The 17,375-nt window shown below is 49.6% G+C and overlaps 1 protein-coding gene across 2 annotated transcripts in view; it reads left to right on the top strand.

The window, feature by feature from the left end:
- Window positions 1-17,375, top strand: part of LOC104558389 (unconventional myosin-Id) — a 110,484-nt gene that overhangs the window by 14,538 nt on the left and 78,571 nt on the right. Inside the window, exon 1 of one of the 2 annotated variants that reach the window (XM_062016520.1) lies at window positions 1,977-2,149. The exons of the other annotated variant lie outside the window; for it this stretch is intronic. Within the exon in view, the coding sequence (XP_061872504.1) occupies window positions 2,055-2,149 (95 nt within the window). The 5' untranslated portion in view covers window positions 1,977-2,054. Of the gene's footprint in view, window positions 1-1,976; window positions 2,150-17,375 lie in introns of those variants that run through there. 2 annotated transcript variants of the gene reach the window in all.

Below are 17,375 nucleotides of genomic sequence, written 5' to 3'. Positions count from 1 at the left end.
GTTAAGGCACAAGAGGAATCCATGTGTTTGTTTGTTTTGTCCTCAGTTCCATCCATCCATCTCTGGGAGAAGCCAGGTCTCAGGGATGTCTGTGTCTAGTCTCCACTGTGCTCCAGAGGTGTGATTTTGATGTGTCCAGGCTTCAGTGGGTGGGCACAGGGATGGAAGCAGGTGCCCTGACTGCTCCCATCTTGTTTGCACGGGCACAGTGGCATTCAGCCACATCTCTTTTCCTGCCCCCAGCAACTCCCCAGCCACTCACCATACTGCATAAAACAAGACCAGACACTCCCCTCCAAGCCAAACACACCAGAAAAAGAGTAGAGTATTTTAGGAAACGTTTGTCCCCAGCTCACCTCCCACAGCTTCCCCCAACCCAGCCCTCCCCAGGAGTGGGCAGGGAGCTGCCTATAACTGGTGGGCTCATTGCTTTCAGCTGTGGGCTGCAGCCCGCAGGACCGGCCTTTGGCTACACATTCATTTGGAGGGGTCCTGGGTGTCGTGTAGGTGCTGCAGCAGGCAGGGTCTGGGGCACCCAGGGGTGCTGGGTGCAGGCCATGGGGTGGCTGAGGGGTACCCCTGGATGCAGGCTCTGCCATTGGGCACCCTGTGGTGGGAGGTCTCTGCGTACAGGACCACGTTCTGCAGCACCAGGCATCGGGGTACAGCAAAGGGGGGCAATGGGGGCAGGATGTGACCACAGCATGAGGGGAACCAGTGTGTGTGTGTGGGAGGGTGCATGGCTGCAGCACCGGCCCTGCAGGGACCGGGGCGAGGGTGGGGGTCCTGCCGTACAGCTCTGCGGGGCGCTGAGGAGGGGGATGCGGGGTCCTGGGGTGCGGGACACGAGTCCCGGGTGTGACCCCACAGCGCGCCGGGGCCGGGGTGTCCCCTCCGCTGCAGCACGCCGCTGTCCCCGCCAGATGACGCCCTTGGTCCCCGTTCCCGAGCGGGGCGGGGCTCTGGGCGGGGCTGCGGGCGGTGCTGCGGGCGGGGCGGTGCTGCGGGCGGGGCCGGGCTCTGGGCGGTGCTGGGCTCTGGGCGGTGCTGGGCTCTGGGCGGTGCTGCGGGCGGTGCTGCGGGCGGTGCTGCGGGCGGTGCTGCGGGCGGGGCCGGGCTCTGGGTGGTGCTGGGCTCTGGGCGGTGCTGGGCTCTGGGCGGTGCTGTGGACGGGCCGGCAGGGGGCGCTGCGGGCGGGGCTCTGGGCAGGGCCGGGCTCTGGGCGGTGCTGCGGGCGGTGCTGTGGGCGGGGCGGGGCCGGGCTCTGGGCGGTGCTGCGGGCGGTGCTGTGGGCGCTGCGGGCGGGGCTCTGGGCGGTGCTGGGCGCTGGGCTCTGGGCGGTGCTGTGGGCGGGGCAGGGCTCTGGGCGGCGCTGGGCTCTGGGCGGGGCGGTGCTGCGGACGGGCCGGCAGGGGGCGCTGCGGGCGGGGCTCTGGGCGGCGCTGGGCTCTGGGCGGTGCTGTGGGCGGGCCGGCAGGGGGCGCTGCGGGCGGGGCTCTGGGCGGTGCTGGGCTCTGGGCGGTGCTGTGGGCGGGCCGGCAGGGGGCGCTGCGGGCGGGGCTCTGGGCGGCGCTGGGCTCTGGGCGGGGCGGTGCTGCGGACGGGCCGGCAGGGGGCGCTGCGGGCGGGGCTCTGGGCGGCGCTGGGCTCTGGGCGGTGCTGTGGGCGGGCCGGCAGGGGGCGCTGCGGGCGGGGCTCTGGGCGGTGCTGGGCTCTGGGCGGTGCTGTGGGCGGGCCGGCAGGGGGCGCTGCGGGCGGGGCTCTGGGCGGCGCTGGGCTCTGGGCGGGGCGGTGCTGCGGACGGGCCGGCAGGGGGCGCTGCGGGCGGGGCTCTGGGCGGCGCTGGGCTCTGGGCGGTGCTGTGGGCGGGCCGGCAGGGGGCGCTGCGGGCGGGGCTCTGGGCGGTGCTGTGGGCGGGCCGGCAGGGGGCGCTGCTCCGGGCCACGCCCCAGCGCAGGTGAGGCGGGGCGCGAGGCGGGGCGCGAGGCGGGCGCGAGGCGGGCAACCGTCACCCCTCAGCCCGGGGCAGCGCGAGCCCAACGGCCGGCGCCGCCATGGCGGAGCAGGAGAGCCTGGAGTTCGGCAAAGCCGACTTCGTGCTGATGGACTCCGTCACCATGCCCGAGTTCATGGCCAACCTCCGCCTGCGGTGAGTGCTGCGCGGTTTGGGAGGCGGGGAGCGGGCCGGTGTGAGGGGAGGGCAGGGCGGTGGGCGCCGTCCCCTCAGCCGTCTGAGGGGTGCGAGGCTTCGCCGTCGCGCTTCGGCGCCGGGGGTGGGAAGCGGCGTTCGCTGGTGCTCTCCGGAGAGCTGGAGCGGCCCCGCGGTCGGGGAGGTGCCGGGGCAGTGCCCCTGAGCCCGCCCTGAGGGGAGCGAGCCGCACGGCCGGCAGCCGCGGGGCGGCTTTCATCCCCCCATGGGAGAGCTCCCTCTGGGGCCTGTCCGGCCTCGTACCCCTCTCGCAGGTGTCTCACCTGTGCTCACACAGCAAAGAGCAGCAATAAAAGCCACGAAGCCCAAGGCTGTTGCAGCCTCGCAGCAGCGTTACGGCTGTTGTTCGCTGCACGCTCGCTGTGTTAATGTTTCCTGATCTTTATGGGCTTATGTCCGTTCTAGAAGCGACAGGCTTCAGGGCGATGTGCGTTTTCGTCCCCTCTGTGCTTGCTCTGTGAAGTACAAGTAAATCCCGAGCAGCACTGATAGAGGACAGCCCATGGGGACCCTGCCTGTGGCTGCCTTTCACTTTCCACTATTAAAGTTTCATGTGAGCTCTTCCTGATAAACTCTTATGCCCCTGCTTGTGCAAGGATTTGATAGTTACCAAAGGGATAAATATGTGACTTGTTGGCGGTGTCCCTGCCCCCAGTTTTGCGTGGGCTTTGCTGACTGTTCCTCTGCTGCCACTTGTGTTCTGGAGATGGCTGAGATCAGTAACCTGTGCAGTTGTTAAACACACCTGAGAGTGGCTTTGGCCATAACCAAGGGAAGAACGGTGGGGCAGCCTTCCTCAGCTGACAGAAAACTACCGAGGAAGGAGAAAATTGAGCTGTTCCATGCAATTGTGATGTCTCCTGTAGATGAGATCTGTGCACTTTGAGGTCTGGCTGCATCAGCTGCTGAGTGTTTGGGAATCTTTGTGCTACTCACTGGCTGCCTTCTATGACGCTGCAAGGTCAGGGCTTGGACCCTGGCAGCGTGAGATGTGATAACAACCAGCGTATTTGATACTATTTTTCTTTAGTGTTTTAGATTTCTACTTGAGAAGGCATTTGTGTTTAAATACTAAGAAAAGCACAGTGTGAGCAGTAGAGCTTTGGATGTGCAGAAATGTCAGATTCAAGTGAGCTTTACAGTGCCTCTGAAAGCTTCAGTTTGTCATTTGTGCAGGCTGTGGCACTGTAATTGGATTGCAGAGGGGTTCCAAACAAAGTCGTTGAAATTCCCTGGAAACTTACATGTTTACAAACAAACTTACAGTTTATTCTTGTGGTTTTTATCCTTTAGTTAATGTGCACTAGAAACCTAAATGAAGTACTGGACTTAGAAATCAACGTAGTGTGCTGGTTATGTTTGGGAATCTGATTAATTGAGAGGTGCCTGGCACTGGTAGGCTTTGCTAATTGAGTATGAGAGAAGATGGGTAGAACAAGATACCATTTGTAAGGATCCAGAATGGCTGTGTCATATATGTCGTGTATTTATTGGGTTTTTGTTACCTTGCATGCTGACGGTGCCTAAGGATGCTGTCTGGACGTCCCTGCTGGCTCTCATACACCCTCAGGTGTCCCTTAAACTCCAGTGCCTTGGGCACTGGTACTCAGCACCAGGCTTTTCCTCATGACACCAGTTCAAACTCCAGTTTCTTTTGCTCAAGAGCGTGTGTGTTACTTTGGCCGTGATCTGCAACTTGCAGGCAGAGTTCTGCCAGTGCTTCAAGGCTGCTGTTAATTTTTCTGCCCTTGGTGCTGTCATCCCCTGACTTGAGGCTTGTCTGCACTGGGGCGTTTGGGAAAGCTGCTCTGAATTTCCCAGCAGTGTGGCTTTTCAGCAGAAGTGCTAAGCTGTGCTGAGCCTGTTTGACGCTGCCGGTGGAGCTGTGGCCCTGGCCGGCTGACCCAGCTTGGCTGCTGGTGTTGCTACGGTTCTCAAGTAATGTTTCCATCTCTTTCTTTTGCTGCTTTGGAGACGGCAATTACATTTTAAAGGGTGTCAGACCCAAATGACACCCAAGATTCTGACCTGCTGAGGGGCTGATGATGTCACATTTGGCTTCATCACATTGTGTAGATGGCACAAGTCGCCTGTGTGCTGCTCGTGCACAGATCAGGAGATGTTGCTTCTCCATCACTGGCTTCAAGTGCTGGGTTTGTTCAGTTTACACTTGGATGGGCTCCACCCTGTTCCATAAATCCAGCTTTCTGCCAGAGCTATTTTTGTTCGGGGTCACTGGCTGACCCAAGACGGGTTGCGCTGGATTTAGTTCCCAAGTGAGCCCCGATGTGGGTGGGACCGAAGTCATAGCAGTTTGGGTGCATGCAAGGATATTCCCCCAAGGATGTCTCTAGTGGGAACAAGAGAAATGGTCAAGTTGCACTTTTCGTTGCTGTAATATTTGCGTTGAGTGGTGTTGGCGTGGGCTGGGTTACTGTGGCTGCTTCGTTTGTTGACATGAGGACCTGCCTGGGTAGGATGCAATGTGAACTCGCCACCTCATTTCCTAATCCCTATACTTCATGCTCTATTGTTTGCAGTTTCATAGAGTGATTCATCAAGGATATCATAGTGTTAGTGTTTTTGCATGGCCATGTCTTACAGCTGCTTAATAAACTGGCCATTTTGTGTGGATGCTCAAGCAGTCACTGCAAGTTACATATTAATTGTAAATAAAAGTCATCCAGCCCTTGAATTCCTTAGTTCTGAGTGGGCTTCGTACCAGAGTCTGGTTGTGATTCTTAGTCATCAGAACAAATAAAAAACCCCAACCAGCGCACAAAACACAAACCCAAAAGAAAAAGCAAACGGGAGTATTGGAACAATTAGTGTGGACTCAGTAGCTGCCTTTTCCTCTTCATAGAAAACCTCCAAAGCTTTAACAGATAATTGTTCCTTAAGTGGTCCTAAGTATGAGTTGTTAGGAACAGCAGCAGTTTGCACTTGAGCAGCCAGCCTGGCACTCCCTGCAATCAGTTCCCTGTTGACCTTTGTGGGCAGGTTGATTACTGGGGTGGGAGCTGGCACTTCAGTTCTTATCAGAGGACTGAAGAGTAATTGAAAGTCTTCTTAAAACTAGGAATGGTTTGAATGTCAAACAGCTCTCAGCTCCTGTCACTGGGGTTCTGGAGCAGTTTAACTGTACAAGGAGTGTTACCCACCCATGGGCTAAGGGACAAGGTCCTGCCCTGGATTTGTTAAACCGCTTTCATTTCATGGCAGGGTTTTGGCATAACGTGGCTGTGGCTATTGCAGAGCCAGATGGTGTGTGGGGCAAGGTCTGTGTGAGCCCTGCTCTCCCAGGAGCCTCTCACCTTCTGCAGAAACTGTGGCAGGGATGGAACTCGTAGTGTGAGCTGTTGAGGAAGAGAAGCACAAAGCCGTGCATCGCCTCGTTTGTCATCAGGACATAATGCAAATTGCAAGTGAGAGAAGTGACCACTTTTAATTTGCCTCTTCCTGAGGGAGAGGCCGAGAAAGTTGTTCTTGACAAGTGTGAGATATTCCTAGATATGAATTCTTGTATTATCCTGCAGACAGCCCTCCTTGTACAGTCCTGTATGACTGGCATTTGTCTTGATTAAACAAAGCCAAACTCAGAGCTTTAAAAGTAGTAAGAATTTAACAAGCAGTAGCTTGATTTCTGGAAGAGTTCTCTGTTCTGCATTCAGCAATAGCTGCAGAAATAACTTCAGCCTACTTCTCTCTGCAAGGTCTCAAATGCTTTACAGGGGCAGTAAGATGTGATCCCCCAGTGCCCCATGGTGAGATGATGCCTCTTAATCAACTGTAAGTGAAAAGACACATTGAAATAGAGGAAGAAAGCACGCAGCAGGGTAGCATTTGGGGTGGTCCCATAGAGCTGCACGCTCAAGGGTTTTCTGTTCTCACATCTAATTTGTGAGCAGGTGCTGCTTGACTCATCTCTTCCTGATTTCCAGCGAACTGCTCATTTTTCATAAGCATTGTGCAAATCCCCTCCTGGGAACATAATAGATCTTTGTCATGGTTGTTAAAGAATTAAAGGATGTGTGAAAGGGAGATGGTGGAGGCGCATGGTGAGGTGTAATGATCATAAAATGCACGTTGGGGTTGTTTTCCTCTTTTTTATTAAACTAGTTGCATCATGGAACCCAGTGTGGGAGGCTGTGCTTGCTGCTCAGATAGCTCCTGCTCATCCCAGCCTGCCTGAGCCTGATAGTGTAATAGCCCTTACAGCTGTCTGTCTGCACGTGTTGTGCAGGTCTGGCATACCCAAAGTCTGGGGTTGGTCAAATGCTTCGATTTCTTCCCATTTACAGAGGAACATGATCCCCATAAATACACTGGGAACATTTCTTTGTAGACAGGGGTGTGCATCCTTAACAGCATTTGATTCTTCACCTGACAGCACCCTTCCTGCTTTCCTTCCCTTGACTTCATCTTCCCTAAAGTGCTGGAGCACAGGGGTGCTGTCTATTGCATTGGAGTTTTTCCCTCAGCTCTCTTATCTCTTGAGCACCATATTAACTGGTCATATGTTTGGTTGAAGTTGTGGTGGGAGAGGTTTGGCTTCTCACAAGGTGGTAAAGTATCCTTAATCCTGGCAGAGGAAATATTGTGTGAATGCTTGGTTTCATTCCTGCTTTTGGGAATGAAATATTCATGTGTAATGAGCAAGCTTTTCATGCCTTTAAGCCATTTTAATTTCCTCATTTTAAATAGATATGAATGTTTGAATCGTTCCTGTGGTGTTGGATTAAAAAGCTGCTGGGTCTGCTCTCTTCCCTGCCGCCCCAGATGCTGCAGGATGCTCCTCACTGCTGCTGGGGCTGTCAGCAGTTAAGTCTCATCAACTGTTCTTGGCTTCCTCAGGATTGCCTAGCCTGCAGAGAGCTGTCTGGTGTCAGAATTTGGAATGAATGGAATGAAAATTCCCCTTAGTCCATCACAATTTGACTTATGAGCTTGGACAGGGTCCAGCTTGATCTTCAGAGATGGAAAAGGCCATTGATCTCACTTAAAATCAAATCCCAACCTGGAGAGTAGCAAAAGGGAAGCTCCAGGGCAGCTTTCTGACTTCTGCAGGGACTTCTCTGAGCTTGTGGAGAGCGGGAGCAGCTACAGGTGGGCTCACTGTTCCTGGCAGCGCCCGTGTGAGCGGAGCGTTGACTGCCACGACGTCCTGGGTGGACTTTGTTGTGCCTCCCAGTGTGCTCCATTTATATAGCTTCACTGAGCCTCTTCTGCACATCTGTCTTCCCCTGGCTGATGAACACCTTCTTTTCCCAGAGTGACATTTTACAGTAGACTTTTTATAGCAGCATGGCTGAGGGAGTGTTTAATCATTTTAACTCGTAGATGTTGACTAATAGACGAGGTCAGGTTTATGAATGAGCTCAGTCTTTGAGCTCAGTCCTTGCAGGTTTGAGTCTTTCCTCTGGTACTGCCGTGCATCAGACCTGCTGCTCCTGGCTCGCCAGCTCACTCTGACTTGCTTTTGTGGTACTTGACAGAGCACAGATAGCAAAATTGAAGTGTAGGTAGCCAGCTAGCAGCAGACTGGGGAGGGACATTCCTGCTGTATGGTGTCAGGTGGGAAGTACAAGCCCTACAGAATCAGTTTTATAACCAAAACTATTGTGAATTAGCTTAATAGGAGACGCTCCTTAATTGTATCTTCTTTTAGTACCTTTTCTCTGCTGGTTACACAAAATGTATCTACAAAAAGGCAGCTGGTAATTTAGGAAATCCTCAGCAGCCTTTTTGCTTTCATACTTGCCTCTGCAATCATTTAATAGATTCTGATGAAGTAACAGGAGTCCTGAAAACCCTGAGAGTGGGCAGTGCCTCTGTTTGTGATACTCTAAAACAGAAGCTTGCTCCTTGTTTCTGGTTAGCACATGTTTGAGATGGCTTTTATAACCTGCATCATCTTAACTGCAGTAATTTATCCTCACCACCTGAATTTCCCTAGCTTAAGGTAGACTTAGGATCTGCTAAATTCTCACAGTAAATATTAGCTAATATTTCCAGTGAGTCTCATGGTGTCCCTTAGTCAAGAGCCCTTTGTAGTGACTCCTGTTCCAAAACCTCCCTCTTGAGATGGAGTTACTGATCTACAACTCCACCACCTCTTGCATTCCTTTTGGGCTGAGCAAGCTTTTACACTACCTGAACATTTCCCCTTTAGTCATAATTACTCTAATTCCTTTTAGAGATGCAGATCTCAGTAGGTATTTGACTGTTACATCATCTCTCTCCTTCCTCAGTCCCTGGGTCGTGATTGCATCTTTTTTGTGGAATGAAGAAATTCTGAGAGGGGGAGAAGACACTGGGTGTGTGACACAGGTTTGCCTCTAATTGTTGAATAGGGAGCTGTGTGTCCCTTTGTAGCAAATGCTCATTTCCAGTTCTCAGAGGCAGAAATACCATTTCTAGAAGATTTCTGTTCCTTTCAGGGCTTTTTGGTTACAGCCCTTGAGATCTTGGCTCAGGCTGCTGCTAATTTGTACTGATGTGTCTGTCTCTGTTAAGTTCCTCTCCTGGTCTGTTTTCCACTGTGATCCTTTCAAATGCTGAAGTAACAGCTTGGAGATGCTGATGTTCTGTCTTGGGAAGTGAATAGGAGGCATTGGTGAAAAGGCTTGTGTTCTCCAAATCTCTCTTTTGCTAGGAGTGAGTGTTTTCTGTTCCCTGGCTTTGTTTCAGCTCCTGCTCTTCTCCCCTGGCCAGCAGGGGCCCAGCTGCTGCAAGCTGACACTGGGCAGCGGGCATCCCGCTTCTGTCTGTGAGTCTTGGTTTAGATAGACAACAGATAAGGTGCTGTCAGAGCCCAGCAATGAGAAGCTGAGGTAGGAGGAGGAGAGTATCATATAAAGACGTTTTAAATAAAACAGGTGTTAATGATAGACTGGGAGACCCAGCCCCATGGTCACAGACAGTCTTGCAGTGCTCTGCTTCTCAGGCCCAGCAGTAGAAGGGTTTCAGTCTTGTTCTGCTGGCGAGCAGGTGTACGTGGCTACACCTCAAATGAATCCTGCTTTGGGGCACCAGCTGAAGCTGTCTGAAAAGATTCCCTTTTAATATCTGCCTTCCATTATAAGTATCAGGCCGATCAGTGCCTTCATCACTGTGCTGGGGTTTATTTATGGTGCCCAGGGCAAGCTCACAGTGGGGAAACCAAAAGCGGCTGGAACAATTTACTACATCCTCTGTCTGGGAAGCAAAACAGCCAAGGAGTAATGAGAGCCCATATTTTAACAGCTTACTGGATGGCAGCAAAGGCTGTCTCACAATGAATAGTGGAGAAAAACAAACTAACCCAAAAAATTCTCCTTCCCTGCTGTCTGAACAGCACAGCTTTGTTGAGAGAGAGCTCCTCTATGCTATGCTGAGGTGGTCAAGTCTGCTGTCTCGCCCTGCAAAACCTCTAGTGGTGGTAAAAGCCTTCACATCACGGTTATCGGGAGCACAGTGAAGCTTTCATGTGGCTAGGTACCTTTTAGATATTTACAGTCAAACTTTTGCTTTCATTCCTGCTGCTAAACCTCAACTAAATACGTTATTTTGTTTACAAGAATGACTGATATAGGAAGTTTCACCTTCAAAGGAAAAAGGCAACTACTGTTGTTTGAAGGACTCTCTTCCCATGCACTGTTCATAAAGCAACTTCCCAGGCTGCACATGGTGCCTTCCTCTTCTTCTTAATACCTCCTCACCCAGTGTTTTGTTCCTTCTTGATCCTGGCTGTAAGACCAGGGGAAGGAATGAAAGACTCCCAAGAGCTGTGAGTACAGTTTAGACCTCCAGAAAAATCCCCAAAGCCCAGCCCCTGAGCACTGGGAGCGTTTCACTCAACTTGCTGAGCAGAGTTGTCCCTGCACACTGTGGAGAGTATACTGGCTGTTGTTTCCTTCTCAAAAGATCAGAAAGACACCGTGCAGCTTTTCCTTTTGCTTGCAGGGCCCTAGGTACCCCAGGATTCTTTTCAAGCTGGATGTAAACAGCTCCTTGGAACAGTAGCTGTGAAACTTGGTTGAAAAGTGCTTAGCAATGACCAAAAAATGTTATTTCCGAAAGGCTTTCTGGAGCACTGAGGGGTTTTTTTGCAAATGAAAGTCCAAATTTACCACAAAAATGTCCCTGTAACCTCTTATAATTCAAAACATATTACTTGCTTTTCAAAAGCACAGGCAAATTACCAGGGAGACTTTCTAAAATAAGACCAAGGCTTAGCTGTGTAGCTTTGTGGACGATGCTTCTTGATAATAGTGTTTCCATTTTTGAGTTTCGCCCGTGGTGCAGCAGGAAAGGAACTTTGCTTTATGTGCTGTGGCCCCGACCCCTTTTAGGTGAAGAGAACACGGTGTTTGTGTTTGCCTGCAGGATAGAAAAAGTAGAATGTTTGTTCCCCTCTCTTTTTTTCCTAATAAATGTTGCATTTATGTTTCCAGCAAAACAAACAATAGAAATCTTGTCTCTGTTCTTGTTTCTTTGGGCCGTGCTGCATCCTGGCTTTCAGGGATGCAGACATTCCTAAGCTAGACATCCCTTGTCTCTGGCAGCTAATGCTCTGACTCTGTCTTAGTTATGCTGAGTTTAAACCCTCTTGGAGGAAATGCCAAGAGAAAGCAGATACATGTAAACCTTTTCAAACCTGGTGTAGGAGCATACAAGCTGGGGTTGAAGGGGAAGTGAAGGCAAGTTGAACAGTTTTGAAATGGTTGGGAATATTTAGCTTAATTTTTCCAATCAGTGGATGGCAAACGTGTTCTCCATTAAGGGCTTATGTTTCTGGAGACTTGGAAGAGGGATGCTCATTGCCAAAATTGGTCTTGTTTTTAAACAAACTATTCTGGCTGCTTGCTTGCTTTTTAGATACTGTAACTCCGTTCCTGTGGGTGCTGGAGGGGTGGCCAGTGCCAGGCAGTCACCCAGAATGCCTGAAAACGTGGGTGCTGTGGGGTTTGGGTGCCTGCTCACACACCATAGGTGGTGATTAACTTCAGAGGCCAGCCCAGATTTGTTGCTAGTGAAGTTGGGGGAGAAAACTCTTCAGTCGATCATGGTCTGCTTCTGGGAGTTTTTTTCCATAGTTAATTCATAACTGGAAATCCAGCTGCTTTGCTAAGAGGCTCTTTCACTAAAGCAGACCCTGTACAGATAACTTCACGTGTTTTGGTGTGCAGAGTAGCTTGGGAGCACTGAAAATGGATGTTGTAACAAAGAATGTAGGTGAGTCCTGAAAGTTGTGCAACGTGTCAAAATACCTTAAAGTGTTAAACCCCATCTGATGTGTTTTAACCTTCTCCTTTTGCTCTGGTGTGCTTGTAGCTAGAAAAATGTCACATAAATATAGGAAATGGGGAGTCTTGAAGATATTTTGTAGCACCTTGACTAAATGACAGGGAAAAAAGAAAGATAGGGTTACATTTCCTAACGTGTGCTGTTCACCCCCCAAAACTGCAGGCTCTTACAGAAAGACTGGTTTGCTCAGTAGATGAGTTGATGTTGAACTAGGGATGTGGAAAGGCTTCAGAGAGCACAGGTTTTACTAGTCAGGATCAGGGCTGTGGGGTATTTTTACTGACTGTTTTTGCTGCCTTTTTGAAGGCTCCTCCATAACTACACACCTGTTACCTGGCAGAGACCTCACTGGCAGTAATTCCCACAGCTCTTTCACACCCTTTGTGCAGCGCAGAGGATTTTTCACCTCAATGCCAGCTTCTTGTCTGTCTTGATGAGCATGGTAAGCCCCATAACCCATCTGGGAAAGCTTTCAGGGGAAAAAAAACCCCAAACCAACCCCCTAACCTTTCATATGTAAATGGTTTGGCTTGTCTTAGCCCCAAACAGTTTAAGAGAAATGAGCAGCCTTTCTGTACTTTAATGAGGCATTTGATGTAGAAGCTGATAACACTAAGTAATCCCAAGTAATTTACTGCATAGCAGCCTGCAGTGCACAACTGTGCCCACCCCTCAGGCCCTCACTGGGTGTCCCCATGCACAGTGGGAGCCCACTTTAGCCTTCTCTCAGTAATAAGATTGCAGTGGACGTTTTACAAACTAAAAACTGCTGTCTTTGAAGGCAGCAGTTCCTTTGTGGTTTTGCCCTCTCTGCACACTGCAGTGCCACGTGTGCCAAACACTCCCTTGGTTGGTTGAATGTGGGGAGGAAATAACATGAGAACCCATGGTGTCCCCTATCCCATCCAAGCAGGGGTGTGTGTGGTGAGTGAGCAGCACTGACAGACTCAACTCTGCACAGCTCTTGTTTGCTGCTTTCTGTGTAAGCCTCTGGGTTGTGCTGCGGTTGCATCAAACAGTGATGAAAGCTGAAAACCGCTGCAATGAGGGTGCAGATGGGTCTATTCATTCCACTCCAGGAGGATGTACCCTTTAAAAAAGCAACAAGTTATCACAGGAGCCCTGGGATAATCACAAGTGCCAGTATGTCTCGGTCTATAATCTTGCCTCCCGTTTACCTCCCTGCTCAGGGCTTTTGTCACCCACCCCTTGGGCTGGCTGCTGTGTTAACTTGTCCTTTGCAATGACATCATCTTCCACTTTGAGTGGAAGAATGGAGTAGTTTTCAGTCTCACACAAGTTGTATGTGAACTCAGAGAAAGTATTTGCAACAGAAGGATTTTGTAGAACAGCTAAGACCAGAATCTCCTTTCCCAGGACCTTCAATGTGCTGCAAGAACCAAGGGCTTTCAGTGGGGGTGTCCTTGCCCTTAGGTGCCTTCAGGTGCTGGGGCTAGTGCCTGGGAACAGATTTGACTGGAAAAAGGATCTATTGCTTCTCTGCTTAGGATCCCCAAGAGCCTTCCAGTGTAGGAACTGGTGACACATGGTGATGCTGAGGGTCCTGGGGCTCCTGCTTACTCAGGGTGACAGTCCTCTTTCCTCCGTTACCCTTCCTCAGCTCCTGCGCCATCAGTGCTCAGAGAAGGTGACAATTGAAGTGCTTTTTCTGAAGCATATTTGTGTGTTTTTTCTTTCTGGCATTGTTACCTGACATGTCAGCCTTCAGAAATGTTCTTACAGGCTTTCCTGTTTACCCAGCACTTGGCCCTCTGGAAGGCACAGAAGCATCGCTCACGTTACCCTGCTGCAAGCTCTTATGTTGTGTAATTATGCACCCTACTACTAACTGTCTGGGGTTTCTGCACTGTGTGTCACTCTGCTTTGCTTTTTGATGTCACATCTGGAGACTGTAACTAGCCTTTCTTTGTAAGCCTTGGATTTTTCTTGCTAGATTTGCCTTGAATTGCATCATAGAGAAGAAGTTGAAATAGTAATAATAACCTTGCCATTAAGGAGATAGCATCTGCTTGTCTTGGTTTGACTGGCTTTCTTACCAAGTGTATTTTTGGGATCTCATAAAACTTATTAGATCATACTTGTGAAGATAGTGTATGAGATTGTTCCATCCTTCCAAATATAACCGTCCTGTGATCTTAATCATTGTTTCCTTTCGGACCGGCCGGCAGTTCCCTGGCAGATTTGGCCAATGCCACTGGTAACGTGGAGTGGCCTCTTTTTTGTTGTAGACTCAGTTCCTTCTTTTCTATCTGCACATGTGACTGTGCCAGGAGAGCAGTTTGGGATTTCCTCCAGAGATGAGTCACATTTGCCAGGTCCACATGTGGCAGAAACAGGACTTGCCATGACACTGTGTGTTGTGTAGGTTATTTCATGTTTTGTCCAGTAGTCATTGAACTTTTCTGGTTGCCTTTACCTGTGAGCTTGCTTTTTCTTCCCCTGCTTGTCCACATAAAGACAAATAACAGCCCCAGGTGAAGCAGGAGTGTTTCTCCATTCGTGTTTTTGCTGCTAACTTCCCCTTCCATCTGCCTTGACTGGAGTGGAAATTGCCCAAGGTCATCTTCCAGAAAGCAATAACTTGTTACTCCTGCCATTGACTCTATCTCTTGGCTGGTTTCTATAGATTTCAGACTCCTTGCAACAGTCTCTGGGAGTATTGACAGTTAATTAGTGTGAGTCACACCAGCCCCACTTACTAATTTCCTAGATAGTCCCTGGCTAATCTCTGTTTCAGTGACAGTTTCGTTGTTGCAAAACCACAGCAAGGTTTTGTGTTGAGCTGCCATGTAGTTCATTTCTTGGGGGCTATGCAGATCTTGGAGCTGATGAGATGGGGCATGAGAGAACTGGGAGAAAACACCTTTAAACTGGAAACTGTGATATGTGGATTCCTCAGAGACCAAGATCTGGTCTGATAGGTACAGAAAATAGTACCTCAGCTATTAGCATTGTGATGCCTTCTGAGAGCACCATCTACTAAAACACCCAGAAGCAAGGTAAAGTTCCTAATGCTTGATCCACAGCAAGATCTTTCTGCTAGAAGATTTGTCACCAATAACAGCATCTGGCGTATGTGACAGTGCTCAAATCCTGGTGTGAGGAACTTGAACACACAACTGAAATAGAAGTTAAGATGATTTGTAGTTTCAGAGGTTTGGGCTGCTCAAGACATTCTTTCCCATTCTTTTCCATTCCCACCTTTGTCCTCTGGCCTGTCTCATCTGTTATGAACAGTTTGTTTGGAGCCAGGAGCAGTCATCTTTGTTGAGTGCATATCAGACAGGGCTGCAAAGAGGAATCGCCTTTGAAATGAATGGGAAAGTTAAATGAGAGGCAGTTGTCTCCACTTAGGGATTAAATAAGTGAAGCTAAACACTAGGGCCTAAACCAAGTCTGGAGTATACATTTGCAAGACGAAATGAGCCCTGTTAGGATGCTGCTGTGGGGGTTCCATAATGTACAGTTACTTCCTAACAGTTACAGTTATTACTTCCTGAGAGGAGATTGTTACCAATGCTTAGTGTTCCCTCGGGGCTCCAGCCACCAGGTGACCTGGAGGAGACCCAAACACTTTCATTCTTCTCCACTTCAATTCCCCCCTGTCAACGTGGGACTTTGAGCAGGATCCTGTCCCCGAGGAGGGCCGGTGCCTTTCAGCCCTGTGCTGGTCAGATGCCCTCTGCCCCTGGAGCTCCTGTTGCTGCTCTTCCCTTCAGGCTGGCACAGAGCGAGGTGACGCCAGAGCGTCGGCACGGCCTGCGGTTGCATAAGCAGCTGCAGTGGGCTGAGCAGCGTTAGCAGAGCAGGCAGCTTGGACAGATGCTGCAGGGAAGCAGTGATTAATCAGGGAAAAATGTTAGCAACCTTCAATGGCAGTAAATTTATTTTGGCAGGTGGAGACTGAGAAGCTCGTGGCTGCCATGTAGTGAAATGTTACTCTGTAGAGTTAGGCACATCTTATCTGCCATAGCACCTTCTCATGCTGCCTCCTGTCTCAAACTCTTACAGAACAAGAGCTTCAGTACTGAAATCTCCTTTTCACTCATACCTTACTAACATATTTGCCATCCAGGTGAGAATGTGGAATGATGTGTTTACAGACCCTCACTGAACATCAGGAGTACCGTTGCTTCTTGCTTCAGAGAATGCAATGCAGGGGTGGGAGGTTAAGGACTGCAATGTCCTTCTGGACTGACATGGTGACAGCTACAGCTTTGTGCTAAAGTTTGTCTTGTCAACACATAGGAACTGACACTGCAAGTAGGAGTGAGTCTCTGTGAGACTGCACGGGACAAGGTGCCGTGTGAGACTGCCAGGCTGAACTTGTGCAATATGCTTGTCATCATCTTTCTGATGGTGAAAAAGTAACTGGGGTCATGCCAGACATTTCTTAAATGGTGTCCTGGATTAAGACTGAAACCTTTTAGATGTAGTGAGACAGTAACCCAAAAGATCCTGGAGAAGTGAGGGATGAGGGAGCATTGATCACTGGTAATTTTACCCACATTCAAGACCTGAGTTATTTCTTCATTCAAAAGCTCCAAATTCACAGCAGCTTTATGTTGTACTTTATTTTGAAGAGGATTTTAGTTTTGACTTCAAGAGTCTTGTCTTTAAGCTGGTGCTTCTCCTTTTGAACCTCTCCTTGCTGGCCAACAAGTTGTTGGTGCATCCAGAAAGGTCATGGAAAGGTGTTTATTTTCCCGAGGCTCGGTTGAAGGCAGAAAGTGCTTACCTGAACCTAAACTTTATATGCTGTGGTAAGCTTTCAGTCTCTCAGGTTGGAATGGTTAGGTAGGAGGGCTAAAAATGATTGTTTATATAATGTTATGCTTATGGTGGTGTCCCATGTTCCTGATTACATGTGTGCTGGTTTCTTACTAACACTGCACTGACAGTAAATGCAGTCAGCAGACAGGGAGCTGCACAGCTACTGAGGACTGTGTGAGAGTGCTTTCCTTGTGAAAAACAAATCATACATCTCAATCTTTCTGCAAACAGACGAGTTGTTAGGCTGGCAGGATGTAATTCCAGTTGCCTTAGGACTTTGATTTCCTTTTGGTTTGTATGTACTGAAGCTCATCACTGGCCTTGTGCTGAATTGGTGTTGACTCTAAGATACTCCTTTGAGTAATTCAAGGGAAGGATATTTGTGAAAAGGTTATGATCTGCTTTTTATCTCTCGTAAGTACAGGCTGTCAAGAGAACCTAAAATACAAAAAGTGGAGCCCCATCCGCACAGAACTTTCAGGCTTTGTGGCCCCACGTGATGGTTGGAGTGGCTGGTGCAAAGGACCAGCTGGCACACACCCTCACTTCCATAAGATGTGAAGATATAGCACACATCTGAAACAGCTGAGAGGTTGGTGTGGCTCAAAGAGTTGATTGAGTTTACTTAACATCTTAAAGCAACTCCAGTTTAAGGCATGTTGTTTTCTTCAGAGAGCATTTGTTAGTTTGGATAGAGGCCATATTATGAAAGATTTCAACAAGGAAACAGCTTCAAGCTTGATGTGGTCTCTGTTGTGCCAGTTACATTGCAAGTGTCAGTGCATACAGGAATGAGAGACAGGAGAGATGTGTTTATAAAGGCACCATTTCATTATTCACAGTAGTCTCATTTTCCTCCAGTTACTTGCTGATAGGTGACCATCCTGAGTGCCAACAGGCAGGAAAGTGAGAAATCAGGGAAAACTTCTGTTTTCATGTTATCCAAAGTGCTTTGAGGCTGCAGCTCCTGTGTGCCATTGTGGGAAAACTCCCAGGCAGTGCTACAGAGTGTGGATACTGCAGTGGTGCAGCCCAAGTGGGATATTGTGTGTGGCTGGAGCCAGGATGAGATGGGGTCAAGCCC

This window comes from Colius striatus, chromosome W, assembly GCF_028858725.1.
Source record: "Colius striatus isolate bColStr4 chromosome W, bColStr4.1.hap1, whole genome shotgun sequence".
NCBI lineage: Eukaryota > Metazoa > Chordata > Aves > Coliiformes > Coliidae > Colius > Colius striatus.
Note: the sequence above shows the minus strand (reverse complement) of the source record. Positions and strands in the feature narration are given on the sequence as shown.